Consider the following 27,939-nt stretch of genomic DNA (forward strand, 5'->3'; position numbering starts at 1 on the left):
GGTTAAAGTAAACAAGTGAGGGTTTTTTTTTTCCTCAATGCAAGATTTCTTGCTTCTGATGTGGTGTTTTGATTTTACCCCAGCACTCAATTGTTTTCAATATTTGTGATGGATGTTCTGATTCTGGATTTTACAAATATGGCCATACACATGCTTAAAAATTTCAATATTTTTCAGTGACTTCGGATCTATCTTTTCCACTCTATTGCCGGGCACCATGGCAAAGCTAGAACCTCCTGAAGGTTTGCAGTTTCCTAGACGGTCTTGAGGTTCGTGTTGCTTTTGGAAGTGTCTGGAAACAGTCGTTGTCAGAACTAAGTGGAGGCCAACGCTCTCTGCTTGCTCTATCTCTAATCTTGGCATTGCTTCTCTTCAAGCCAGCTCCACTTTATATTCTAGATGAGGTATACTTAACTAAAATATTGCATTAATTTTTTTGGCTCTTGGAGAATTCCCCTTAACCTTTTTTACCCTTTTAGACACGTTGGATTTATTACTAAGTATATGTCATATTATGCCAGATAACTCCATACTTAATTTCCATAATAGGTAGTATAAGAAAGAGAACATTCTTTTTATAGTGGCTTTGTTGACAGAACATTGAAAGGCACTCAATGCTTGTGTACATCAAAAACACACATGCACAGGAACAAACTCACGATTTTTCTATGCCTAGCTATTTTATGGAATGCTTATGGTTTTATTTTTTTGTTGGCCTCATGCTTGCTGGATTGTAATAGAAAGTTTTTACAAGATTGATTTGTCAATGATCTGATTCTTGAGGTTGTTGACAGGTTGATGCGGCTCTTGATTTAAGCCACACACAGAACATAGGGAGAATGATCAAAGCTCACTTCCCGCACTCCCAGGTCCAGTGGTTCTCTTCCGTGTTTAATGATAAATGAAAAAAATTCTAACACTGATAGGGCTTCAAGTCTGAGTTATAACCAGCAATGGTCAATTTCTTTCCTGAAGTTCATCTTTATTCTTAAGCCTACTTATATCTTAAAGTTCTTTCGTTTGGATTGTGTATTGTAGTTTATCGTGGTTTCACTGAAAGAAGGCATGTTCAACAATGCTAATGTTCTTTTCCGGACAAAATTTGTGGATGGTGTTTCCACTGTACAGAGGACTGTTGCCGCTAAGCAGAACAAGTGATTGCTTTAATATGGTCAGGTTCAATTGGTTATATTGCTTTAGTGGTACTTACAATCACTCTTTTATCGTTTACAGGGGACCTTATTTTTTTCAATTGATGTTGCTACTGATTATACTTCGGCAGATAGTGTAATACTAAGTTACTATTTTTTTTTTCTAGAACAGGGATGAGGAGTTTCAACCTTCTTAAATTCATGTTCTGAAGTTGTGTTGTTTGTAATTAAATGTCACTCGATAATATTGATACGGAGTGCTTGCCTTTCAGTCTCAAGCAACTGTCAAACTAAAATCTGTGCTATATGATCCATGGGATTTAAAAGCTCTTTTTATTGAATAAATTTATGTCTTTGGGTTGTAGCGGTTCATTTTCCTCCATCAATACTTGACCATTTATTGTATTGTTTATCCACCATTACCAAAACTGAAATTGGAGAACAACTACATCAACATGATCCCTAGCAAGGGTTGATGAAATGATACAGTAATGATGATGTTACATGCACATTTGATTTCTCCCTTGTGAGTTGTGATTGCTTGTGTCCTAATGATTCAAACTTATGCTTGTTATGTTTATACAGCTTGTTTGTCCCCTAACTTGCCAATGGAGACTGCCATGGGGGTGCTGAAATTTAGCTGATTTTGAAATGCTGATGTTTTGTTTCAATGTCTCATCACACCATGTTAATTGTGAAAACATCTCGTTCTCTGTAGAATGTTGTATTTTGGTACCTCATAACTTATCTTTACTAATGGAATTTTCACTAGTCTCTTTCAATGTTGAAGCTAACCCTTGAACAATTGGGATTATAGGGACAAGTGCCATGGATGAGATGAAGCTCCGTTTGACAATCATTTCTTTTGATCAAACTGGACAGTCAATAACATCGCAGATCCACCCAGCAGAATCTGAATTTGAGATGATATGGATCAATTGGCTTGCTAACAACTAGCTGGTCTTACTACCTATTATCACGTGCTTGCTAATTGACTTTCTTCACATGCTTATCCTTCCTGCCGCATCATATTTCTTCCAAAACCAAGGTTCATAACAAAATTCTGTAAAAAAACCTCGGTTTTCTGTGTGCAAAGATGGTCACAAAAAGTACCTCCACCTTCACATGCACCACACGTTATAAGCCCAAGTGTGTTTTATACGGTATTTTCTTTTGTGTCGATGCTACAAATTGATCAACTTCTGATGGTTGCTGTCCTTCAAACTGAATGTTGATCGTTGTTTTACCAATTATTCACAATAGTCGACCGGCCACCATATATCATTGATGATGGACTATAGTGCCGGTAAACCGGACCGTGATGGGTGGCCTGCTGATGAGGTTCCATTAAAAGTCATTCTTATATCTTGCATGATAACCTAACTGTTAAAGTTAGTAAAATGACTGGGTATGCAAACAAATATTTTCCTAGTGTTATATATTTTGAAGAAAAGATAGAAAGAAAACACGTTTGTTTTTTTATATATTCTCAGTGTGTTAACAAGTTCATATAAATATGAAACATTACAATTGTTAATAAAAATGTGTTAAAAAACAATTATATTTTGAATCAAACTGAATAACTGTTTATTTAGTTTTATCCCAATAATTACAAATATCAAAATTAATTATGAAAATTAAAAGAAATAAATTCAAAAAAAATTAATTTCATTAACATATTGAGTTCCAAGTGTTATCTTTTTATATTATAAATATTTATATAATAACATTAGGAAGCCTACTAAAAGAGCTTGTCTATCATGACTTTTACTTAATTTACTACATAATAAAAATCCACACTTTTAAACATTTAGAAGAGAGTGTTTCTTTTAAATGCAGGATACAAATATTTTTCATTTTTATTCATTTACAAACTACACCAACATCAGCCTCACATGCAAAATTGAATCGTACACAAAGTCATGGTTTCTATTAGATCATTGTCTTGGCCATGTTACAGATTGAATCAATTATTTTTTAATGTAAAATAAAATATTTAGATATTGCTAATATGTTTTCTAGAATAAAAAACAATGTGAGGTTAACCTGATCAACTTGGTGGATCCAAATATAACCTGAATGATTAGTAAAAATATAGTTTAACTAAAAAAAATTCAAATCAATTTTTAAAAAATATTAAGATAACATATTGAATCGACCTATGTCAACTTACTAAATCCACGATCCAAGTTATAAGACAATGATAACCCTATAGAAAGTAAATCGAAATAAATTATGAAACTAAATCCTCAATAAAATCAATGTTGAAGAATGAAATTGAATTAAAAAAACAAATAAAAAAGACTAAAGAATCAAGGCTAACTTGAAAAACCCGTAACTTAAAACATGAGATCAAGATAACTTCATAGAAAACAAATTAAAATAAATTATGAATCCTAGTCTCAATCAACCTCATGTTGGGGGATAAAAAAAAAAACTAAAGTATTGTTCTAGTGAACAATCTATAATCATTAAAAAAAACACAAAAATATTACTTTATTTATAATATTTTAAATTAAATAATTTTCAAATAATTTAAAATTTAAATCAATAAAAAACAAAGGTGTGTGCCTACTTTAATTAAAAAGCCTAACATCTATATTTTTTTTATATTTTTTCTCAGAAGCGAACAATGTGTTGTCTGTTCTTTTTTTTTCTTTTCTTTTCAAAGAAGTGGTTGACATGTCACCTACTATAATGTTTTTTGATAACATCAAATGATAGAAAATAAATGTCCAAGTTTTTGGACCCTAAAAACTTAAATTTTAAGTTATTTGTACCTGAAAACAACTACAAAACACCATAAAACTTTCAAAAATCATTTAACAGCTCCAAAACACCTTAAAATCACTAAAAAAAAAATCAACTGAATTAAGACAGTGTTTGAGAGTGCGGTATCGATTGCTTTTCAAAGTATATTTTCCTCTAAAATACATGAAAATAATATTGTTTTTATTATTTTTTTAAAAAATATTTTTAAAATCAATATATTAAAACGATTTAAAAGCATAAAAAAATAAATTCAAAAAATCATGAAACAAACAACCCCTAAAAAGTCTAAACCAACCTGATCTACTTTTTCCAGCATGTTATTGAAAAACTCACCATTATTAAACTCTTTTTCATCTAATGGAATCCATTGACATGAAAATCATCTATTTTATTTGTTAAAATATGGACAATTATTTTCTCTTAGCCATCATTTTTTGCTTTCTTTTCTCAAATCCAGAGACTGAAAATGAGTAAAAAAACTTGTTGGATAAAAAATACAATCCTCAAAACTATCAGGAATGAAAAGTAGACAAAGTAAGATAGAGAGACTAAAAAACACTGATTCTTGAGAATTTGAAATTGACCATAAGGTTTCTCTTTGTTTTACTCTTTGGTATTTTTTGCTGTTGGATTTGTTCTTTCTTTATCAAATGATACAAATTTAAAAAAACTTGTTGGATAAAAAATACAATCCTCAAAACTACCAGGAATGAAAAGTAGACAAAGTAAGATAGAGAGACTAAAAAACACCGATTCTTGAGAATTTGAAATTGACCATAAGGTTTCTCTTTGTTTTACTCTTTGGTATTTTTTGCTGTTGGATTTGTTCTTTCTTTATCAAATGATACAAATTGTTCAATAATTTGTTCCTAAAAGGTTGTAACTGAAAAAACAAAAAGGTTTAAGGATGAAATTGAGAAACAATTTGGTTACTCTAGATTGCTACAATGTTTTACCTATACGTTTTAGTATATTTTCTAACTATAAAAATAGCATGCACTACACTACAGATCAAACTAATGTTTTCTTAAACATACAAAAGAATGTCTCGGCCACATAAAACTCCTTGACATTGCCATTAAATATGGCATAGCGAGTCAACCTTAAAATCTTCTAATCCCACTCTTTACCTAGCATGAGCTTAAAATAAATAGTCTAGGAATTGCTCTGATATGACCCACTTGATTTGAAAAATGTAAAGATAATGTAAATGACAAATAAATACATGGTTTGAGTTTTTTTTTTAAAAATCCAAGATGACATCTTTTTCTTTTTCTTTTTAATTTATTGAGACGATGATATTTGGATTGATTGAGTCAACCCATCAAACCTGCAAACCAAGTCATGGACACCACCGAGTTTAATAAATTTGTGTTTTTAAGACTATTTTTTATTTAATTATAAGATATAAAAAAATAGTCTCTTAAAAAATTAAGTACCAATCTAATGACAGAACATTTATTTAAGAACACAATAATCTTATGGAAAGCACACTGAAACAAATCATGAAAGTCAATTCTTAATATGCTCTTTTTTTTTTCTAATTGAGAATTGAAAAGATGCTATTTATGCTTTATAAAAATAAATTAAAAAGTGTATGAATTGAGAAATAAAAAAGAATTGTTAACACGAATTAAAAATTTAAGCGGGAAGCTAATCTTCATAGTTTAAATAAGAAATAGAAGTATATTCAAATGTTTTACATCAACTATCTCTTTTGTATTAAGTGTTTCCATTCATATTATTTTAGCAGCTATTTTATTATTGCCCATAACAAATGATTTTTTACTTTTATAAAAACTTTATACAAATATAGCTAATTTGTATAAAATCTAAGAGAAAAAAGATTCAATACAAAATCAAAACTAATCTTTTCAAAATATCATGTAATTAAAAAAATATAAAAAAAAATCAATCATTATTTAAAAAAAAAACAAATTTAATAGAAACAATTAAGTACAAAAAATAGAAAAACAAAAAAAAAAAACCAAACATTGATGAACTAGGCCTTAATAAAAAAGCCCAAGCGTGCCTAGGCCTGAGTTTTTTTTTCCTTGAAGTTTGCTCTTGTTTTTTTTATTTTTTTAAGAGAGTGAGAGGTTGCATGTAGTGAAAGGCGATCTGTCACTCGTTATTATGTTTCCTGGTCACTTTGAGTGATTGGAAATTGGTGTTCAAGTTTTTGGACATTAAAAACTTAATTTTAAATCTTTTTTACATGAAAACACCTTAAAAACACCATAAAATCCTCCATAAACCATTTCCATTCCCTAAAACACTAAAAAAAAAAAAAATCAACCGAATAAAAAAAATTTAAATGAAACCTGATCTACCTTTTAAGGCATGTTTATAGAAAAAACCATCATTATTGAACCTCTTTTATTGAATGAAATCTGTTGACACTAAGAACGATGGGTTTCATTATTGAGATATGATTTTTTGATAACCTTCTCCCTTCTTCACAATTTTCATGCTACCTTTTCTTTCATATCTCAAACTCAAGGACTAAAATGTTATAATGAAAAACTTTTGCACCAAAATTAAGATTTCACAACCAAAGGGATTATAGAGTAATAAAAAGAAAGTAGGTGAACTAAACAAAATTTTTTTTTTTTTTATTAAACTTGAGAATATTGACCTTGAGATCTCTCCTTGCTCACACTTTGGTCATTAAAACTTTTGTTTTTTTATTGAATTTGCTATTGACCTTGAGATCTTTTTTGTTCACACTTTGGTCATCTTTTGTCATTTTGTTTTCCTCAATAATTTTTAATAAATTTGTCATTAATTTGGATATGAAAGAAAACAAAATATTCAAGAATAAAAATAATTTTTTTTATTATGAATTATTACGGTGTTTTAATAAATTTTGTAATTTTATAGTTTACCATCACATTTTAACACAAGATTTTGAAAAAAAAAAAAAAAAACCTGTTTGTTAAAGCCACCGCATCTACAGTAACACTGTACAAGCATTTTCGAAAACAGTTTTGCAAAACACCCCTTTGACACACTCGACATAATGGCAAGCGCGTACCTTTTCTTTAAAGCCACCAACCATGGCCGAAAAGTCTAGACACGAAGCAGCCTTCTAATTGAATGGCAACGGCTTCGACTTCGAAATCGTCTTCGATGGACTTTGAAATCGTCTTCGTTCTCAGTTTTCCATCTGAACCAATTTTCTTCATACAGATACGTGATCAAGGAGTCCATGTTTGCTTATTATATATACGTATGTTCTTAGCAAATGTGCTTTGTATTCCAAGAAAAATGGCTTCTAAGAAATTTGCGTGTTCTTGGAATGTTTTCTTGACTGTCATGCTGCTTCTGGTCTCTGCAATGGGATCAAGGGATCTGCCAAAGACCACCATGCCTCGTATGACTCGTAAGTAGTATCTGCTCTCTTTCTTTGTTCTTTAGAATAGTAGAGTTCTTGCAAGTATATAAAAGAATACTTGAAACAGATTATTTGAACATCTTCCTAGTAACATATCTTATAACAGTGAATTATATGATTTATTTATTTGTGTTCATACAGGCGAAAAGGCTTATCATCCTAGGAAACTTCAGGGACGGCAGTTTCCTAGAGGAGGAGTTCCTCGGGATGGCCATTACTAGGCTTCCCTTCCTAGGGTTCAATTAATTATATTTTCTTACCTCCTCTCCTGATTTGTGCCTGGCATTGACTATGCTTAGGGGCTGAGCCTGATATCAAAAAATCCTGCCAGAATTGTAGCTGGAAAGAGAGAAATAAATGACTGAAGATAATATCTATTTTTTTTTTTAAATAAAAAATATTGCAAAATATGTCTCTCCTACCGGCTAAGATTTATTAATTTGTTATGATTTGATGTACATCAACAAATCAGAGTAGATCATGTTATAAAATCAGTTCAATATGTTTGAGAGTGTGATCATAATTGTTTTCATTTAAAAATATATCAAAATAATATTTTTTTTTATTTTTTAAAAATTATTTTTTAATATCAGCGCATCAAAATAATCTAAAAACATCAAAAATATATTAATTTAAAATAAAAAAAATAAAAAATTTTAAACTTTTTTAAATACACAAACACAAAAACAAAATAATTTCCTAACTACTGCCAATTTCTGAACCGAGAATTGATCGCTTGCATTGATGGATGGAAGACAACTATCTTTTTAATGGCACGCAAAACAACATGTTAAACTGCAGATTCAAGACTTTTCGTTGCATAATACATGCTTAATGCGCAACACACAGATTTTCCTCCGAAAAAAATATATAAATAATTTCAATTAGGAACGAGGAGTGTCCCCAGCATGCACCCTGCACCTTGCTCCGTCTCAAATGAAATGGAAATCTCTGATCTAGTAGATCACAGGCCTTCGTCGCTTATCAACTCTGTTTGAGTATGGAGATGGGGGAAATGGAACACAAAGTTATGCAACTATATAGCAAAATGAATGATTAAAAGCTGACTGATCTTGATATCTTTGTGGTTTTTAAACGTTTATTCCCCTGCTTCGTTAACTGGAGCAATGTGTCAACAAAATAAAGGTTTTCAATTTTAACTTCTCTTTCGGCCGGTGTCTATAAGATGTCACAGGCCTGCTATCTTCCCCTAAGGCTTTTTCTGTTAGAGTTTGCTTGGGCGGACAGGGAAAGAGCTCAGGTTGAGTCACTAATGGCAGCATCCGAGTCACCAAGCAGCGAAGGGCACTTAACATATGTCTTGAGAATGTTTCTGATAGTGCCAGATTCAAATTCAGGTTTTTTGTTCAATTAAGTCCAGTGCAGTGAGCCAAAAAGCTTTCGAATTACCAAGTTCTAGAGCTTGAATAATCACTACTGTTGAGCATTAACTCAATGCAAGGCCCTCTATTTTATCATTCATCAACGCATCATTGAGGTTTGTATGAACTTGTTCATCCTATTAATTTGAGTATCTTTCTTCTGTGTACAAATGACTTTAAATTATCAACCGAGAAGATGACATGAAATTGAAAGAAAGGGGAAGGAGATTACCAACAGGTTGTATCAGATCACATAAACACAAGCCAGAATGTTTTTTGCACCGAAAATGAGCCTCAAGAAAAAAAAGCTTGTTGGCTTCTTTTCTCAAGAGAGTTTTTATTTCTTCAAAGACCGTTTAAGCAAAGTAATAAAATGTTTGAAACGCTACACAAGTCAAGATGACAGGGCTGCAATTTTTATGTCTGAAACATCTTCGCCTCCTGTGAGCAAAGACGACTTTAATTTTGTAATTGAAAAGGAAACAGTGCCTTCAAATCGAAAGGAAAAGAGAAAGAAATTACCCGAGGGTTATCAGACACAACAGAAACACAGGCCCGCGTGCAATCTATTTGTGTACCAGAATATAGGCCGTCGAGAGAAGTTTTTATTGCTTGGGAGGTCGTTTTTTAACCAAGATAATAAATGGTCGAATGGTACTCTAGTCACAAGTGCTACGTCCAAAAAAAAAAACAAAAAACAAAAACTGCTGTTGATAAATTGATATATAATTTTGTTATCCCAAATTCCAAATCAAGTCATGTTCCTGTTTGCAGGTTTCATGACAATGAAATCAATTGTGATCTGTCATGTAAACACTCAGTATCTGCCGTGCAAATGAGGCCAAAAGATACAAAATTCAGAAAGATTACCAAGGGAAAGAATTTTGCCAACAGATTCTCAACTACGTTACTTATGGTTCTAGAGTGAGTTCATCCTTGCAAGTAAAGAAGGGACATCAATCAGGAGTACAGATCAAAATGAATAAATAAAAGAAATGATATCGGAAATAGCTGAAGTGCTGCTTAAGATTGGACCTTCCCATAGGCAATGAGCCGAGGGCGTGACAACTTGAGTTCTGCCTGACGGCGTCTTCTTTTGGCTTTCCTGGATAAGTTGCCAGTATCCACATTTGATTCGTCCAGCTTTTCTGTCTCATCTTGTTTGGAACCCAGAACTGAGGAAGGCTTGTCTTTCTTATGTTTTGTCTTGTTCTTCTTGTCAGATTTCTCCTGCAAGCGCTCCCTAATCATCATCTTTTGCTGGTGTTTCTTAGTACTAGGCACCTTCCATTCCTTATCCATATAGGGTGCAAGTTTTTTAATAGAAACATATTGATTCAACTCCTTGTCATCCATCTCTAATATCTCTTCCGTCTTCAACCCAAACTTGTTAGGATCCACTTTAGCATACTTAAACCTCGTCTTTAAATCTCCAATAGTACCCTCATAGTCCAACTTGTAGTATTCTTCCATCATTTCCTCTTTAACTTTCTGCACAAGTGACATTTTTCGCTTCCTCTTCCGCTTACTTTCCTCACTCCGTTCTTCTCCACTTCCATCTTCTTTCTCACAGCAGTCGTTCCCTTTCTGCTGCTTCAGTTTCAAACTCCTTTCCCTTGCAGCTAAAAACCCATCACTAGAGTCAATCATATCCCAATCTTTAGGAAGTCCAAGCAACTCATCCTCCTTATCAAAATCTGGCTTCTCCATCTCATCATTATCATCATCACTCCCGAACCCCGGCTCCACATCCTCTGCTTCATAATACTGCACATCGAAAGCCTTCTTCATCATCTTATCATACTCATCAGGATCAAATTCGTCCTCCAAATCTAACGGAAACTCATTATCATCCTTAAACCCTGCAACCTCCATGACTTTCTTCATCTTCTCCTTCATCTCTTTCTTCTTCAAATTCTTCAAATGCTTCAACTCCTCTTTCCTCTCCATTTCCGCAATCTTCATCCTCTCCTCCTTGTTCTTCCTCTGCTCTTTCCTCGAATTATCCTGCTTCCTCACCGACCCCTCCACTTTCCTCGAATGACCCAACACTCTATCCCCCACACTCTCCTCATACCTAAAATTATAACTCTCCTCGTACTTCTCTTGCCTCTCTACCTCCTCCTCATCTCTCAACAACTCATCCACCTCATCTTCCCCAACATCATCCCTTTCATCCTTACCAAGCCACATCTTATTCTTAAAAAAATCCCTCAAAAACATGCTTCCCTCATCCAACTCCCCTTCCCCGCCAAAATAATCACCCAGCTTCTTTTCAAACTCCACACCATCAGCATCAGCAGCATTCCCATCCCCACTCACCTCCTCATTCTTCCTCTCTTTCAACTTCAAAAACTCCTGCTCTCCATCCTCTTCCTCATCCTCCACCGCATCCAAAAAGGCCTTCCTTAACTCCTCTTGTTCGTCGTTATAACTCTTATCAGCCCTCTTAGTCTTAATTGACGACCCTTCCTCATCATCAAGCTCAGGCCCTTTCTCAATCAAATGCCTCGCCATCACATCCTTCAAATACATAGGTTTCTTTTTCGTATGTTTTTCATTACCATCCTTAATATCTTCCTCTTCTGTATCACTACCATCAGATTCAAAGAGTTTGACGTTACTATATAGAGAAGGATCACGATTTTTTACCTTGAGTAAATTATCAAAAAACTTGACATCAGTCTTCTTAATGTCTGTTTCATCCGACGATGATGACTCTGACCCTGATTCGGATTCATCAACCAGTCCTTCCTTTTGCAGCTGTTCGTATCTCTGGAGAGCTTCCCGTTTCTTGTTGTGCTCGTATCTTTTGGCGAACTCCTTGTCAATTTCAATCTTCGATACGACGTCGTCGTCGTTGTTCGCATCGTCGAATAGCTGCTTCAGCGGCATCCTCTTCTTGATCTGAATGAGGATTGTTTATTTGTTTTGGAGCTAGAAAAGAGGGAGGAGGGAACTGAGAGAGATAGAGCCGGCTGCTGATAAATGTTAGAGAAGAGGCAAAAGGAGAGATGTGGAGGGGTTTTGGCTTTTAAAGAATTAGGGTTTCTGCGCTTGCGCTTTTTTTCTCGGTTTTGTCTAAAGGTTGAATGGGGACCTTTCTTTAATTTTTCTTTCCTTCTGGTTTCTTCTATACCCCAGTACAAAAAAAAAAAAAACAGAGAGAAAGTGCTGACACGTGTCATATAAACCTCTTCACATCTCCGGCTTATTAAAATTAAAATTAAAAAAAAAAAACTAAAAGATTTACTGTTCTGGCTACTGAGAACACATAGAGGCACTTGAATTGCTATTGCCATGCCAAATTAAATGTTAAGTCAAATAAAATTATAATCCATCCTTTATTTATTTTTTTTAAAATTTTTGAACTAATTATTTTTTATATAATTTTAGATATTTACATTTTGATCCTCAAATTCATAGTTATTTTGGCTAGCCTTAACCAAAATTTTAGATGTTTTAGTTCTGAGACGTTGATGAGAAAATAAAAAATTATTAAAAACAAAAGATAAAAAAGAAAAATTTTGGCTAATCATATTTTAATTATAAAAAAAATTAATTTTAATGTAAATTGATTTGTCTTCAAGAGAAAGACTACAATAGATATAATTTTATCATTTAATTATAATAATAAAAAAAATTGAGATTGTAAAGTTTTTTTTTTAAGTTGAAATAAAGTTATTAAGTTTTAAAATATTTCAAGAGTTTTTTTTTTTATGAAATTTTTTTTGAGATTCTAAAACTCAAATCCTATTTCTAGAGATCATTGAAATTCATAGAAAACACATCATATATCTTATTTAAAGAAAAATCAAACCAGATAAGATGCCATCCACTTAATTTTTTTAAAAAAAAAAAACAGGCGCGCCTAGCCTTTTTTTCTTTTAAGTTCAAATGTGTGCATATGGCTTTTTTTTTTTTTTTTAATGTCCCTTTATCTTATTTATAACTTTTTCTATTTTTTTTTTAATTTTAAAATAAAATTCTCTTTGAATAAAATTATTAAATTGGTAGTTAAAAATGCATCCAATTATTCAATGGTTTTCAAATAATGTTTGAGCTTTCTATGATATTATTAACAATTATACATGAACCTAATAATTATGTTTTTTAAAAAACATTTTGCTCATAAATATTTAGTAAGAGTGAAATATTTATTTATTATTATTATTTTTCCTTAACTTTTTATTTAAAAAAACAATTCTTCTCATAAAATAAAACATGTTTTCATCAAAATAAAAAGCATAAATGCATAAAAAAAAAAGAAGTTTTGATTAAAGAGATATTTTTTTTCCTTTTGATTTGAATTATTTGATTTTTATGAATATTAATTTTAGTTGTCTTTAGCTTTTATTAAAGAAAATTACTTATAAAAAAATATTTTTGTCAAAATAGAAAAAGAGAACGTTTTCTTCAAATTTCTTTTTCTCTACTTTCCTTTTATTACAAATAACTATTTTAATTTTCATTGGATTAAATAAAAATATATTTTAAAAAAGTGCCTCTTGTGTTATGCACACAAACTAATTAGTTACTATTAAATTGTTGGTCGCACTACACTCCAAGTCAAATCAATATTTCTTTTAAAGCAAAATAAAGGGCAAGTGTTGCTAATATATTCTCCAGTAGAGAAAAATTAAACTGTGTGAGGATTAATTTGATATGATATAATTGATTTGATAAATTGAAAAACAACTTGAACAACCAAAACATGGTTTTTGTTTTGATCCCCTATTTTTTAATTTCACCCCTCTTATGTTTTTTGTTAATTACTATTATTCTTTTAATTAAAAGAAAATCATCTGCCTTCTTATTCACCCACCTTCTTCACCTAAAATCAAATCTATCCTTTGTTTCATCCCTTTCTCTCTTTGTTTTCACAAATTAAAAGAACAACATCAAAAAATAAATCCATGGTACACAACATCACACTTGTCTGTTCTTTGAAATTATACTAGTAATAATTTCACTGTTTACTCCCTATCTCCACTATACTGTTTCCTTGTCATCGTCTGGATTTGCTGCTTCCTTCCTCGCTTTTTTCTTTGATTTTTTTCCCAGTCCTTGCATGGTGTTGCTGACTAGGTTTTCATTTTTCAGACCAGACATCATAGAACAACATTCTTGTCAGTTGTCACGCTTAAAGCAGAAATTATTACTGCTGCAGAATGAGGCTTTGCAGGCTGGAACACGTTACAATGTACCCTTGATTAACCCCCTTGTGCTGTATATAGGAATGCAAGCAAGCAACTTGTTTCCTCACCTTGTTTAAGCTTGCTCTTATAATTTTTATTTGGATGCAGGTGTTTGTTTAAACTTTAAGTGCAAATACATGATTGCAAAATCCTCTCTCAAACTTGCTTTTAACTGAATGTTGATCCTTCCGCGAATTTTACTTCGGCTGGAAATTCTTACCTGAACATATACTTCGTAGTTCTCTTTTACTTCTATTTCGATGTTATTATGCTAAATCTATGGCTCATTTGCGGATATGGTGCAGACCATTCAGCAATGCTATTGGACATCAGATGACCGACAATGCTGTGTTACGATCCTAGTCTCCTAGTCTACTGATGGGGAAATCTGTTGAAGATATTGTTTTACGCATCTTTTGTTTGAATTAGTCAATAATGTTGCTGTTAAATTCCTTAGAAGCAGGAGTCAAAATAATTAGTTTGTTAAGTAACAAACTATGAGTACAAGTAGGCATAAACTGAGGAAACAACTCCTCTGATTCTCTGTATTTAATTCTTTGTTGGAAATGAAATAACACGCAGAATTCAATCCTTAAGAAAAGACCAATTGTCTTTTGGAGGCCAAGCTATCCTCGAAGTTAGTTTACATTCTTTTCTATATTTATTAGCCAGCTCAAGCTAAGAAATATAACAGTGGTATCAGAGCCAAACTTCCTCTGCCATCTTCATCAGTAACCTTTAAACCCAAAACCCCTCCCCTTTTTATAAATATGGCTAACCAAGACGCCCCAGGAACCCGTTTTAATGTCTTATCAGAAACAGTTTCCAGGCAAGGTTCCATGTTGCAACAAATCAACACCCATATGACCGATATTCAACAACAAATTACAGCCCTCACCTTATCCATTGAAAAGCTCTCCAAAGAACCACAACCTGTGAGAGAAGAACACAGTGTTAGACCTTCAGTAAGGCATTCACTGGCTTCTGATTCCAGCGGGTTACCAACAAAAGGGCTAAAGATTGATCTATTCAAATATGATGGCACTAAAGACCTTTCTGGCTGGATTTTACTAGCTGATCAATACTTCCTGCTACATCAGATCCATCCAACACAACGTCTCCTCTATGCTTCTTTCCACTTGAAGGGAGCAGCACTCCAATATTACAAATATTTACAACATGCAGGTGAGCTTAATGATTGGGTGTCGTTTATCCAAGCCCTTGAAAAGCGGTTTGGACCTACAGAATATGAGGATCCAGAGGGCGAACTGTCAAAACTTCGTCAAACTTCCACAGTTGCAGCTTATCAAAGTCAGTTTGAGAATTTGGCTCAACGAATCGATGGTCTTCCTGACAGATTTCTCACACGCACTTTCATTAGTGGTCTCAAAGATGACATAAGGACAAATGTTAAGTCATTCCGTCCCACTTCTTTAAAAGATGCCATCGGTCTCGCTCGTCTCCAGGAGAAGAGTTATTCAAGAGATCGTAGAAGTTTTCCAAGACCCCAAGCATCCACCCATGCAGTTCCAGACCCAAAGGTGAAAAAGATATCTTTTGAAGAGATGAAAGAGCGCCGGGAAAAAGGGTTGTGCTACAATTGTGATGAGAAATTCAAACCTGGCCATAAATGTAAATCTCTTACTCTCTTCCTTATTGATGGAAACGATTATTGTGATGAAGATATGGACTGCTCTGCTGATAGCGATGCTATTCCACATCCAGAGATATCTCTTCATGCAATTGCAGGTGCTGCTAACCCCCAGACGATGCGTGTCACTGGTTACTATCACAATAAACCTCTTTACATATTATTGGACTCTGGTTCTACTCATAATTTCTTGGATCCTTCAGTTGCATCAAAGATTAATATTCCTATATCTTGTAAGACCTCCTTTAATGTCATGGTGGCTAATGGAGATCGCTTATATAGTGAGGGGCAATGTCAAAATATATTCATTGACATCCAAGGAGTTCCAGTTACCTCAGATTTTTATCTCCTTTCCCTCGAAGGATATGATGCTGTTTTGGGTGCACATTGGCTGCAGACCCTCGGTCCTATTTTATGGGATTTCTCCAAGCTGACCATGGAATTCTGTTCCCAAGGGAAAACACATATGCTGGCTGGTATACCTACAAAGGAGTTGTTCGTCCTCTCATGTCATCAACTGGAGAAACTTTTTCGAGTCAGATCACCAAGTCTGCTTCTAAATGTTTCACAGATTTATGCCATCAACAACGTTTATCAGGTTCCACCCACCATTCAGGCAGTCATTGATGTTTTTTCTGATCTGTTTTGTCCACCATCAGGTTTGCCTCCTACTCGGTATCATGATCATCGCATAATACTTCCTCTAGGCACATCGCCTACTAATGTGCGCCCATACCGGTACCCGATGCTTCAAAAGGCTGAAATTGAATAATTCGTCAAAGAGATGCTCCATGAAGGAATAATTCGTCCCAGTCGCAGCCCATTCTCATCTCCTGTCCTGTTAGTTCGCAAACATGATGGCACTTGGCGATTATGTGTTGATTATCGTGCTTTAAATGCTGTCACAGTCAAGGATCGATTTCCTATACCTGTGGTAGATGAGCTTCTTGATGAGCTTCATGGCGCAACCATTTTCTCCAAATTAGACCTGAGATCAGGTTTCCACCAGATCAGGGTAGCTGACGAAGATATTCCTAAAACTGCATTTAGGACCCATGACGGCCATTACGAGTTCCTTGTTATGCCTTTCGGTCTCACAAACGCACCATCAACTTTTCAAAGCCTCATGAATGAAATCTTTCGTCCATTTTTAAGACAATTCATTCTGGTCTTCTTCGACGATATCCTGGTTTACAGCCATTCAGAGGAAGAACATGTCATTCATCTTCAGAAAACTTTGGAGATTCTTCGTCTTCATAAGTTGCATGCTAAACTATCTAAATGTCATTTTGGGTGCTCAGAAATTGATTATTTGGGCCATGTGATTTCTGCTGCCGGGGTTGTTGTTGATAAGAAGAAGATTGAATCCATTCTTCAATGGCCTTTTCCATCTTCGCTGAAATCCTTACGTGGATTCCTTGGCCTCACTGGATATTACAGAAAGTTTGTGCACGGGTATGGACAGATTGCAAGACCTCTTACAGACATGCTCAAGAAGGGGGCTTTTCAGTGGACTCCTACATCTGAATTAGCTTTCAACGAACTTAAAATGGCTATGACTCGGCCGCCAGTTCTAGCACTTCCTGATTTCTCAAAAAAATTTGTTATCGAGTGTGATGCATCAGGAAGTGGGATTGGTGCAGTTCTCATGCAGTCAGGACGTCCCTTGGCTTATTTCAGCCAAGCCTTGCATGGTAAAAATCTCCAACTTTCTACTTATGAAAAAGAGCTGCTTGCGCTTATTCTTGCTGTTCAGCGATGGCGTCCTTATTTGCTGGGTAGCTGTTTTATAGTTAGAACTGATCATCACAGCCCGAAATACTTGCTTGAGCAAAGGGTGGGAACTCCTTCTCAACAACGTTGGTTGTCCAAGCTTCTGGGATACGACTTTACTGTTGAATATCGCAAGGGATCACTGAATGTGGTGGCAGATGCACTCTCCAGACGTGATCCTGAAGTTGCTATCCATTCAGTTTCTCAGCTGGAACCAATTTGGATTGAGGCAATTGACAAAATGACTCATACTGATCCAGATATTATTGACAAGCTACAGTCTTATGCAAATGGCCAGCTTGATCAATCCAAATTTTCTGTTCACAATGGCAGGGTGTTCTATAAGGGAAAATTGTACATTGGGGCAGATTCATCTTTTCGCAGCTTGATCTTAAAGGAGCTCCATTCCAGTCCAGTTGGAGGTCATTCTGGTTTCCTTCAGACACTACAACGAATTCGACAGAACTTCTACTGGCCTCACATGCGCTCCTTTATAAAACAGTATATTCAGGAGTGTGAAACCTGTCAACGCAACAAGTCAGAAAATGTTCATCCTGCAGGTCTTTTGCAGCCACTTCCAATTCCACACCAGATTTGGCAAGATATATCGATGGATTTTATCGATGGGTTACCTAAATCCAGCGGTAAAAATGTCATTTTTGTTGTTGTGGACCGCTTGTCCAAATATGCTCACTTCATCGCGCTGTCCCATCCTTATACAGCCTCCTCTATTGCACAAGCCTTCTTTGATAATGTGTTCAAAATCCATGGTATGCCTAAAACCATAGTAAGTGATCGTGTTTTTCTTAGTGACTTTTGGCAGCAGTTATTCAAGTTACAAGGGACAAGTCTCCATTTCAGTTCTTCCTATCACCCTCAAACGGACGGCCAGACAGAAGTAATCAACAGGTGTCTTCAGAATTATCTTCGGTGTTTTGTTAGCCTTCGGCCTAAAGATTGGATGCAATTCCTCACATTGGCAGAGTATTGGCATAATACTAACGTGAACTCCTCTACTGGCTATACTCCATTTGAAGTAGTTTATGGATGTAAGCCTCCAAAGCTAATTCCATATATTGAACAGTCCTCTTCTTTACCTCAGCTAGATGAACTCCTAAGGACTCGTTCATCTATTCTTCAAATGTTGCGACAAAATCTGCTTGAAGCTCAAAACCGCATGAAGACTTTTGTTGATAGAAAACGCACTGACCGTGAATTCGAGGTTGGTGATTATGTTTATTTACGCCTACAGCCGTATCGCCAATGCTCAGTTGCACTAAGAAGATCTCTCAAGCTTTCACCTCGATATTATGGTCCATTTCAGATCAAAGAAAAGATTGGGGCAGTGGCTTACAAGCTCATTTTGCCTTCATCTGCAAGAATTCACAATGTTTTCCATGTATCCCAGCTAAAGAGGAAGTTAGGAACTGCAGACGTATCACAAATTTCCCTTCCAGATATTTTAGATGAGGGAATCCTGAAGCCCAAACCAGCTCATGTGTTGGATGGTCGCATAGTTCGTCGGGTCGACGCAATGTTACTGAAATCCTAGTTCAATGGGAAGGCACTTCTCGAGCTTCTGCAACCTGGGAGCGATTATTTGATATGAAGAGGCAGTTTCCTGAACTTAACCTTGGGGACAAGGTTAGTTTTGAGGGGGAGGCATTGTTACGATCCTAGTCTCCTAGTCTACTGATGGGGAAATCTGTTGAAGATATTGTTTTGTTGAAGATATTGTTTTACGCATCTTTTGTTTGAATTAGTCAATAATGTTGCTGTTAAATTCCTTAGAAGCAGGAGTCAAAATAATTAGTTTGTTAAGTAACAAACTATGAGTACAAGTAGGCATAAACTGAGGAAACAACTCCTCTGATTCTCTGTATTTAATTCTTTGTTGGAAATGAAATAACACGCAGAATTCAATCCTTAAGAAAAGACCAATTGTCTTTTGGAGGCCAAGCTATCCTCGAAGTTAGTTTACATTCTTTTCTATATTTATTAGCCAGCTCAAGCTAAGAAATATAACATGCTGCCATGGAGAAGTATTTGATGAGTCCAGCCTTGGACATTTTTAAAATCCTGAAAACAGATCTGGACACGGAAGGACGATATCTCTTCCTTAATGCAATAGCTGATCAACTGCGTTACCCCCGCGTTTTTCTTTTCCTGTGGTCTTCTGTTTCTGTTGTTTGAGGAAACAGATCAGGTGAGAACTCTTCCCCTGTTTCTCTGACGACTCGTTACATCCTATAATTGAGCTGTAGGCGAATTTACTGTCTAAATGTGTAAAATTTGTTCAATGCGCTTGTATAATCATGTGTTCCTGTGCTTTTGATGGTCAATGGCACATATTTTAAAATTTTTAACTAGTCAGTTTCACTTGCTAATTTATGCAAGGTTTTTTCCGATGAAACATCAGAGCACATGAGAGATAATGGGCCACAAATTTGGAAATTTTCCTCTTGCAATTAACATCCACAGACACCACATAGCTTGCTAAGAATTTACAGACATCATATATCATGGATAGTTGTCATTCTTGGCACGAAACGCTGGCTGGTTCTGATTTGCTGTTCTTATACGAGCGGGAAATAATCCAGGAACAGATAACTCGAATGCTCTTCGAACGGCTGATTGTCAAGTGTCAACCAACATCATCCCTGGAGTCCTCTAATTACCTTCATGGAGCTCATCAAGGTAATGTGGTCACTGCTTCCTTACCTCTAAGTCCCTTTTTATAAAATGTTATTTTGATTCTGGCTTGATGGTTTTATCAGTAAATAAAATGATTTCAACTTATTCCATGCAGAATCCTCGGTACAAATTTTGGATCGAGGTTTCACGACTTGTGAACCCGAGATTGCGAAACATCTCAGAGCACTTTCAAGGTCATGTGCCCGCCATAGCCTGTCGATGAGTCTGTCGTGTATGGTGGGATCTCTGACAATGTGCACAAAACCTTGTTCAACAATCTGATTTCTATGGTTCATGGAACTGCTCCTTGGATGTCATGTGTCAAAACTTAAATTCTTACCGATAGCTCAAGAGGAGTGTTTAAATGGGAGCCAATACTCCGCATCGGATTTTCGGAGTCTTGAAACCTACATGATAATTATTTTTTAGATTAATATAAATATTTGAGTTAGTTTGTGTGTATTTCAATTAATTTTATAGATTTTAAAAATTAATGATTATATTAATCTTTAATAACTTTAAAATTTATAAAATTTAAATTAATAACTTTTAAAGAATAAATTCAAAACCAAAGTGAATTGTTAGTAGATTGAAACAAGAATTCGAATGTAGACATGATGAATGAATTCTGTGCCAACAAAGGGAGCCTTTCATTTCTCATCGGGGCTGTATTTTTCGAAGTCGTCTGAATGATGCTGAAGACCGCAAATTTAATTAACTTGTTTTTCGATTTACATATTATAAAAAGATGTCGAAAAAGCCAATATATAAAATTGTTTTTGTAAAAAAAATAAATGTAGCCTGTGGAGTCGGGTCAAATAGCAAGTGGGATAATCATGGCTTGTAAATATCGGAGGGAAAAAAGAAAGCAGGAAATATGAAAAAGGAAGTGGATATGCCGAAGATTAGCGGAACATGAGATAATCCTGATTTCACATGACAGTATATTTCAGATCTTGACACGTATTGTGGCGGTGCACTACAATATCACTGCTTCAACGCGATTGTGATCTTCTTCGGTTAAATTCAAGTGTAGAGAGTAAGACCAGATCAGTTTATTTTCAATCAGAATCTGGGACATATTTTAAGGTTTTTTTATTTATTTACATGACTAGAAAAATGTATTGTGGGATTTGCATGAAGTATTGGTTTCAAAGTTTTATTTATTTATTTACTAGACACTTTTCAACCTTTTCTTGTTATTTACATTAATGACATTGGAGTCAAGGAATGAAATACTGACATCCATTATTTTATTATTGTCAATAACCATAAATTCGGACAGTTGATTTTACCTTTTACTTAAATTTTATTAAATAAATAAAGATGATATGATTTAAATTCATAATTATTTGATTATTAAAATTCTGATTTCATATTAAAAACCATCTCAACTTAATAACTTAAATTATTATATAAATTTTAGGATATAATTTTTATTATTATCTAATAATTATCATTTATAAATTATCAACATACATATTATTTTATAAACATATTTTAAAAATCTTGAAATCTTGATTCAATTATAAAGGAATTTGGAATTGTTGTTGATTTTTGTTGAGTTGTTGTTCCAGCCTCAATTTATATATAGCAAATGTTGTAGATAATTGTCTATTAAACTACCCACTCTCTACATTACTCCATATCTTGAGGATCCACGAATGAAACTTCCTAACTTCATTTACTTTAGCTAGTTTCTTTTATAAGTCTCTATCACATCCTTTATGTATTTTTTCCCTTTTCTCAATCTGTTCATAACCAAGTCTATCCTCATTTTTATCTAGTCTGGAATTTGTTTTAATATGGAAACACTTATTAAGTATAGCATATTATTTTATCTTTTTTAATTACTTAATTCAAATCACTTCTTCGACTAATTTGTTGTGTAACCGTTTGAAAAGAGAAGTTGGGGAAGAACTTTTGACGAATTACCCTATCCTCCTATGTGTAGTTCTGCAAAAGTCATTTGACGTGATTTGTTACGGGGTAGATATTTTTTTATATAAAAGAACTGTACATGCAGAATTTTTTTGATGTTTCTTTTACAAAAAAAATAATAATATATGTAAATTAAAAAGTTCATGTATAATGTAATCAAATAAATTAAGAATTATGTGTATTAATAAATAAAAATAAAAGGTGTTAATAATTACTAAAAATAAAACTGGAAAAATCAAAAGACATATATACATTATGATGTTTAATCTTGCAAAATAGAATATTTATATGATTGTATTTACTGAATTTATTTATTAAAATTAATTTTTTACTCAATCAAGTGATATTAAAAATAAAACACATATATTAAATTGATTAAATAAAATAAAAATGATGCAAGACTGCACATATCAGAAATATTATTGTAAAATAAACATGTTTTATTTTCAAAAATAAAGTTCTTGTATGTAAAAGACAAAAAAAATTATAGATGAATCAAAATAATCTTTTCAAAAATTAAATACACACAACACCAACAAAAAAACAATATTTATATAAAAAAGGCTAAATAAGCAAAAAAAAACAAATGAGGAATAATTGAAACATAAATTTAAAAATTATATATAAAAAAAAGATTTTAGTAAAAATAAGCAATATAAAAAAAATAATAGCCCGTTGTTATGGCTTAATTTTCAAACTTGTGACTTGGACCATGAACTCATTGGGTTCAATATGTTTTACTTTAAATTTATATTCAACAAAAAAAAAAAGGTCAAAAAGAGCCCAGACTCGCGGGGCTTATGTAATGGTGCATCTGGGTCACTAAAATGAAGGTCTTGTTTGTTTTTATGTTTCAAAAGTGTTTTTGAAAAAAATTAATATTTTTTTATTTTTTTTCTTTGCTTCAAATTAATATGTTTTTAATGTTTTTAGATCATTTTGATGCGCTAATATCAAAAATAATTTTAAAAAAATAAAAAAAATATTATTCTAAATAAAAAACAATTTGAAAGCAACCATAACCACACTCAAACAGGTGAGTCTAGGAGTGCCAGCAGGCTTGGACTTATTTATTTTTTTTAATTTTCTAAAAGGGTAGGTGACATTTTAAAAAAAAAGTTGGCAACATATCGCCCATCAAGGCAGATAACATGTCGTTTGTGAGCTCAAATCTCAGGCACCACAGTGGTGACTAGGGGTGTTCATGGTCCGGTTCGGTCCGGTTTTAACATAAAAATTCAACCGAACCGGAAAATACAATTCCTTGTTAGTATAACCCGAACCGAACCGAGAACCGGTTCAAACCGAACCGGTTTTGTTCGGTTCGGGTCGGTTTTTTAACCTTAGAAACCAGAAAAACCGAAATCAATTAAATAAGAGAAAACTTGGCCCAATCACAATCACTTGACAAACTTGGCCGAATCACATTCAAAAAAATCCTTGTTGAAACCTTTGAATCCAAGCTCTCCGGTTGAGATCTGAAAGATCTCCCTTAATTGAATCACAATCACTGAATCTATCCATATTAAAACAACTACATGTTAACAAAGATTTCAATAGCATCCCGTAAAGTAGAGAATAGAAAGGCAACAATATAAGAGAAAATGAGTTGCTTTAAGTCTTTCTTGTGCACAGAAGAGAGGGAGAGGGAGAAAGGGAAGGGTAAGGCCACTGGAAAAGGGGAAGGGGGGAGAGAGCAGGGAAGGAGAGAGCGGGGAAGGGGAGAGAGAGAGCAAGGAGGGAGGGATGAGTGGGGTTGCTGAAAAGGGAAGGGGTTTGGGGGGAGGGGGGGATAATTTATTATTAGGTTTAGTGGGGGGGGGGTTTAATTTATTATGGAAAAGGGAAAGGGAAATGGGGAAAAGCTGGAAAGGTTTTGGGGAGGGGGGCGGGAAAGTTTTGGGGGGAGGGGGGGATAATTTATTATTAGGTTTTAGTGGGGGGGGTGGGTTAATTTATTATTAGGTTTAGTGTTTCTTTTTATATATTTTTTTTTTAAATTCAATTAAACCGGTTCGGTTTTGGTCCGGTTTAATCGGTTTAAGCCTTCTTAAACCGGAATCGAACCGAACCAAGTGGTTTTAAAATTTTTTTAATCGGTTTATTCGGTTTTTTCTATCGGTTCGGTTTTTTCGGTTAATTTTTTCTCGGTTTTTTTGGTTTAATCGGTTGGTCGGTTTTTTTGAACACCCCTAGTGGTGACAAGAGAATCAAGTCACTAGTTTTTTGGTGGAAAAAAAAAAATTCAAGCTATTTTCAAATAAAAAACACCTTACCAACATCCTCATAACACCCCTAAACCATTTTATAAACTCAAAAAAATATCCCAAAAATGGTTCAAAAAAACCAAAATTAAACTGATTTAGTTTTGTCTTTCTTAACTCGGATATGTTTTTTCATGCAACATCGAGGCTTTAAATAACCACCATGAAGCCCCTCTCATTTCATGGAACCCGTGGATACAAAGAAAATCCATTTTGGTGGCCGAAAATAAAATGAACAGTGACTTTATCTCTTATCGCCATAATCCAGCAATTCTCATCTCTTCTCTCCCTAAAGAAGGATGGAAAATAACACAAATAAACTTGTGCATAAAAATTGATTTTTTAAAATACAAGAGGATCTAAATTGTATACATTGTATTATTTTAAAGATCAAGGACCAAAATAAATAGTGTTTTTTGTTATTTTGCATGGGGATCAAATTGAGTTATCAAAAAAAGTACAGCACCAATTACAATGTTTTGTGTATGTGTGAACAGTGTCGACTCCAAGGTAAACACCCCAACACCTTTGGCTATTGATTTTATAGCCTTTTCAATATATTCTTGATGATTATTGTATTGGAGCTTATTATAATTGGGCCGCAGGTTTGAAGTTGAAGTTAATTCTAAAATAACATGAAATTATTTTCATACAAATTTATAGGCAAAACCCAAACATGCGAGCTTGTCACATAAACAGCAGAAATTCGATAGACTTCTACGATGAAACTGATTATAACATTTCTATCTCACTTTCTTTTTCTTAATTATTAAAAACTTCATCAACTTCCACCAATTCGCACCTGGTCCTGCTGAGAGTACTGGCCTTCATATATAATATTAAGTAGGCGAGTACTGCATATTCAATTCTATTTAAAACCGCTAGGCTTTGATCTAAAATACTCAACCATATATAATTAAAGAAAGAAAAAAAGAAGATCCCCTCAAGCTCGAAGGTGAGATTTAAAATTTTGGAAGTCGTAGCATGTAATTAAATCTATGGATTTATAGGAACAGATAGAACTTGAAAGGTCAGACTCATTCTCCGGTGTTAGTTTATACGAGGAAGAAAAGATCTTTCCAAGATTTTATGCTGTTGTTATTTCTTTTGCAGAAAAAAGAATTGCCGACCAATTGCAGAGTGCATGCATTGGAAGCAACAAGGAGAGGCCTGATTTGACCTCTGGACATAAAGTCAACTGGGAGTGTAGGAAAATTGTTTTGACTCGTGATTTAAGAATTATTTGAGAATTGACAGTGTAGCTTGACTTGCAGTTCAGAAATTATTAAGAGGTGGTTGACATGTATAATGTCAACGGTACAGTTGTTTTAATCATAGTTTATAGGACGAAGGGACAGATGCAGTTCCAAGGAAGGGCAAAGTCAACAAAACCCATTAATTAAAGAGGAGTAATTGAGGTTGCAGACTGTAAACAGTTTTGATGACACATGAGGGGGAGGGGGGGAGGTGGAGATGGAGACGGAGGGGCGGTGGCGATGGATACAATCATGAAGAGAATAAACGCGTAAGGAATTCCTGAAGATTCCATGGAGGCCACCGATCTCTTTAGATGACGGATTGGGCCATCTAATAAAATCCCAGGAGACATGGAAAATCCCCTTCCTTGTGATATGCTACGCCAAATAATGAACCCTAGCTAGTAAAACGGTGATTTATATTGCTGATTTGTCTTCAAAACACAGTTAAGTGCAGGCAGAATCAAAACAAGTCCAGAAAATCAAGACTCAATCCTATCAATACTGTTCTTGTTATACGTATTAAAACGAAGGCAATCTAGATTCTCATAGGCTAATAATCACCAGGGGGCATGATCAAAAGTTTTCAAATATATAGTGATCCATATTTATTTATTTATTATTCTTTTTAATAATAATTGTAACACTATATTACAGATTGTTTTTTTTTTGTTAGAAAAGTATTCCAAGCTCTTACCAAAACGAGTAATTGGTTGTCATTGAGTGATACTTAATAGAATCTAGATTTCTATCAATATATATACCAAATGCTAAAGGACCATGGGGATGCACCAAGTATGTTTCACAATGAAATTAATATTTTGCTCTTGGTGGACAAATTACTATTTTCCATAATGAAATTTAAAAAGTTTTGCCTTTGATTTGGATTTTTTTTTTAATCTTTTACATTTGATTATTTAGTAGTTATTGAATGTCGTTAGAAAAAATAGGGTAATTTGATAAATGAGTGGATTAAAAAAAATAGAAATGCGTGAGTAATACCACGAGATTTGGATGGCATGTGTTAAACTGTTCGGTAACCAAAACCTTATTTCTAGGACAATGACCGAAGCATCTTACATGTCGCATAATTGTTATCGATTTAGTGCACGTGACCTTTTGTTTTTTGTTTTGTTTTTCTCTCTCCCCATGATTTTCATGCTAGCCTTTTGGATCACATGAACCCTGAGATATATTATTCTTAAGATTTCGTCCATATTTTTTTGATCAAATTTTTTTTATTTGGAATAATTTATGAAATTAAAGATTTGTTTTTTAATTTCATCCACCATGAGTTTTTTTATCTGTTAGATTTAATTTTTATTATTTTGATTGTGAGCTTAAAAGATTAACACGGGTTTACGAGGTTTACTCGGGCTTGCTTCCCCGCCCCCCCCACTCTTTTAATATGTTACTTGCTTCTTCTTTTTTTCTTTTTTTTTAAGCTTATTTTCCCCAATTTAATCCTCCAATATTCTTTTAATTCACTTTTTATGAGATTTATCTATGTTTTTAAAATACCACGGGTTGCCTCAAGTTTATTTTCTTGGTTTTTATTAAATTTAGCTTTTTTAAAAAGAAATTTTGCTCTTTAATTAAATGAAATTTATTGATTTCATTCTCCTACATTTAATTTTGCAAGTGTTGAGATTATTAATTGAGTTCAGGTTTACAATTTAATGGGTTATGAGTTTGAAAAATAAACCCGGGTTTACAAGATTTACCGGAGCCTGCTTGGTTTTTTTCTCCTTTTCTTAATCTCCCTCTCTCTCTTTTTTGGTTTCATCCACCTACATTTTTTTATTCTATTTCTATGTGGTTTTTGTGTCATTTCAAAATTGACAAGGGTTAACTAGAATTTTTTTCCGGCTTTGGTTAAATCTAGCTTTTTAAAAAGAAATTTTATTATTTAAAAAAGATTTTTTTTTCCAGCTTTTGTTAAACGAGCATGAGTGTAAGCATGGGATGCTCGTTTCATAGTTTTTTATTTTGTTTGTTTTCTGGGTCACTTCTCTAATAGCATGTATGAGCTCTTTTAATTACTAAAAATTTATGATTTTTATTATTTCTTTTAAAATATTGATGTCACATGAAACACTTTTTTTTATGTCAGTAAGTTTGGCTTCTCCTCTCTTATAATATTAATAATTAACTACTAATGTATATTAATTATATATGTTGTTAAAATTAAAGAGGGGATGGCTTTGGGTTTTTCCAAATGCATTGGATAAATCACCTAGGATTTTTGTAACTTCTTCCTATTTAAAACAAAAACCTCCTTCAAATAATTAAGTTACAATATTATTTTTAAGTTCAGCAGGGTTTCTTTATTTTAGAAAAAGGTTTTAAAAAAACAACTATAAAAGCTATATATATAAAAAGCACAAGGTTCTGAGAACACCGATAATTTTGAAAGAAAAAGAACAATCACGTCCAACAACGAAATTGAAGGACTTTGAT

At 33.7% G+C, this 27,939-nt stretch overlaps 2 protein-coding genes and 1 long non-coding RNA gene across 4 annotated transcripts; 2 read left to right on the forward strand and 1 right to left on the reverse strand.

Moving 5' to 3' along the window:
* Positions 1-226: 226 nt before the first annotated feature.
* On the forward strand, positions 227-2,635 carry LOC140954238 (uncharacterized). Of its 2 annotated transcripts, XR_012167893.1 has the most exons (4): positions 227-404; positions 795-869; positions 1,039-1,171; positions 1,969-2,635. It is a non-coding gene; the product is annotated as an uncharacterized lncRNA (long non-coding RNA). The 2 variants fall into 2 exon arrangements; XR_012167892.1 differs by lacking the exon at positions 1,969-2,635 and having other exon boundaries at positions 229-404; positions 1,039-1,519.
* Positions 2,636-9,549: 6,914 nt separating this feature from the next.
* LOC118036035 (protein kri1) lies at positions 9,550-11,816 on the reverse strand. The gene has a single exon (XM_035041726.2). The coding sequence runs from the start codon at positions 11,595-11,597 to the stop codon at positions 9,726-9,728; it is 1,872 nt and encodes a 623-aa protein (XP_034897617.1). The 5' UTR covers positions 11,598-11,816; the 3' UTR covers positions 9,550-9,725.
* Positions 11,817-14,670: 2,854 nt separating this feature from the next.
* LOC140955977 (uncharacterized) lies at positions 14,671-16,323 on the forward strand. The gene has a single exon (XM_073411607.1). The coding sequence runs from the start codon at positions 14,671-14,673 to the stop codon at positions 16,321-16,323; it is 1,653 nt and encodes a 550-aa protein (XP_073267708.1).
* The last annotated feature ends 11,616 nt before the right edge of the window (positions 16,324-27,939 follow it).

Source organism: Populus alba, chromosome 1 (assembly GCF_005239225.2).
Source record: "Populus alba chromosome 1, ASM523922v2, whole genome shotgun sequence".
NCBI classification, from domain to species: Eukaryota; Viridiplantae; Streptophyta; class Magnoliopsida; order Malpighiales; family Salicaceae; genus Populus; species Populus alba.

Bases quoted from the DNA above. Each gene is read 5' to 3' on its own strand.
- LOC140955977 (XM_073411607.1), top strand. From the start codon at position 14,671: ATGGCTAACCAAGACGCCCCAGGAACCCGTTTTAATGTCTTATCAGAA.
- LOC118036035 (XM_035041726.2), bottom strand. From the start codon at position 11,597: ATGCCGCTGAAGCAGCTATTCGACGATGCGAACAACGACGACGACGTC.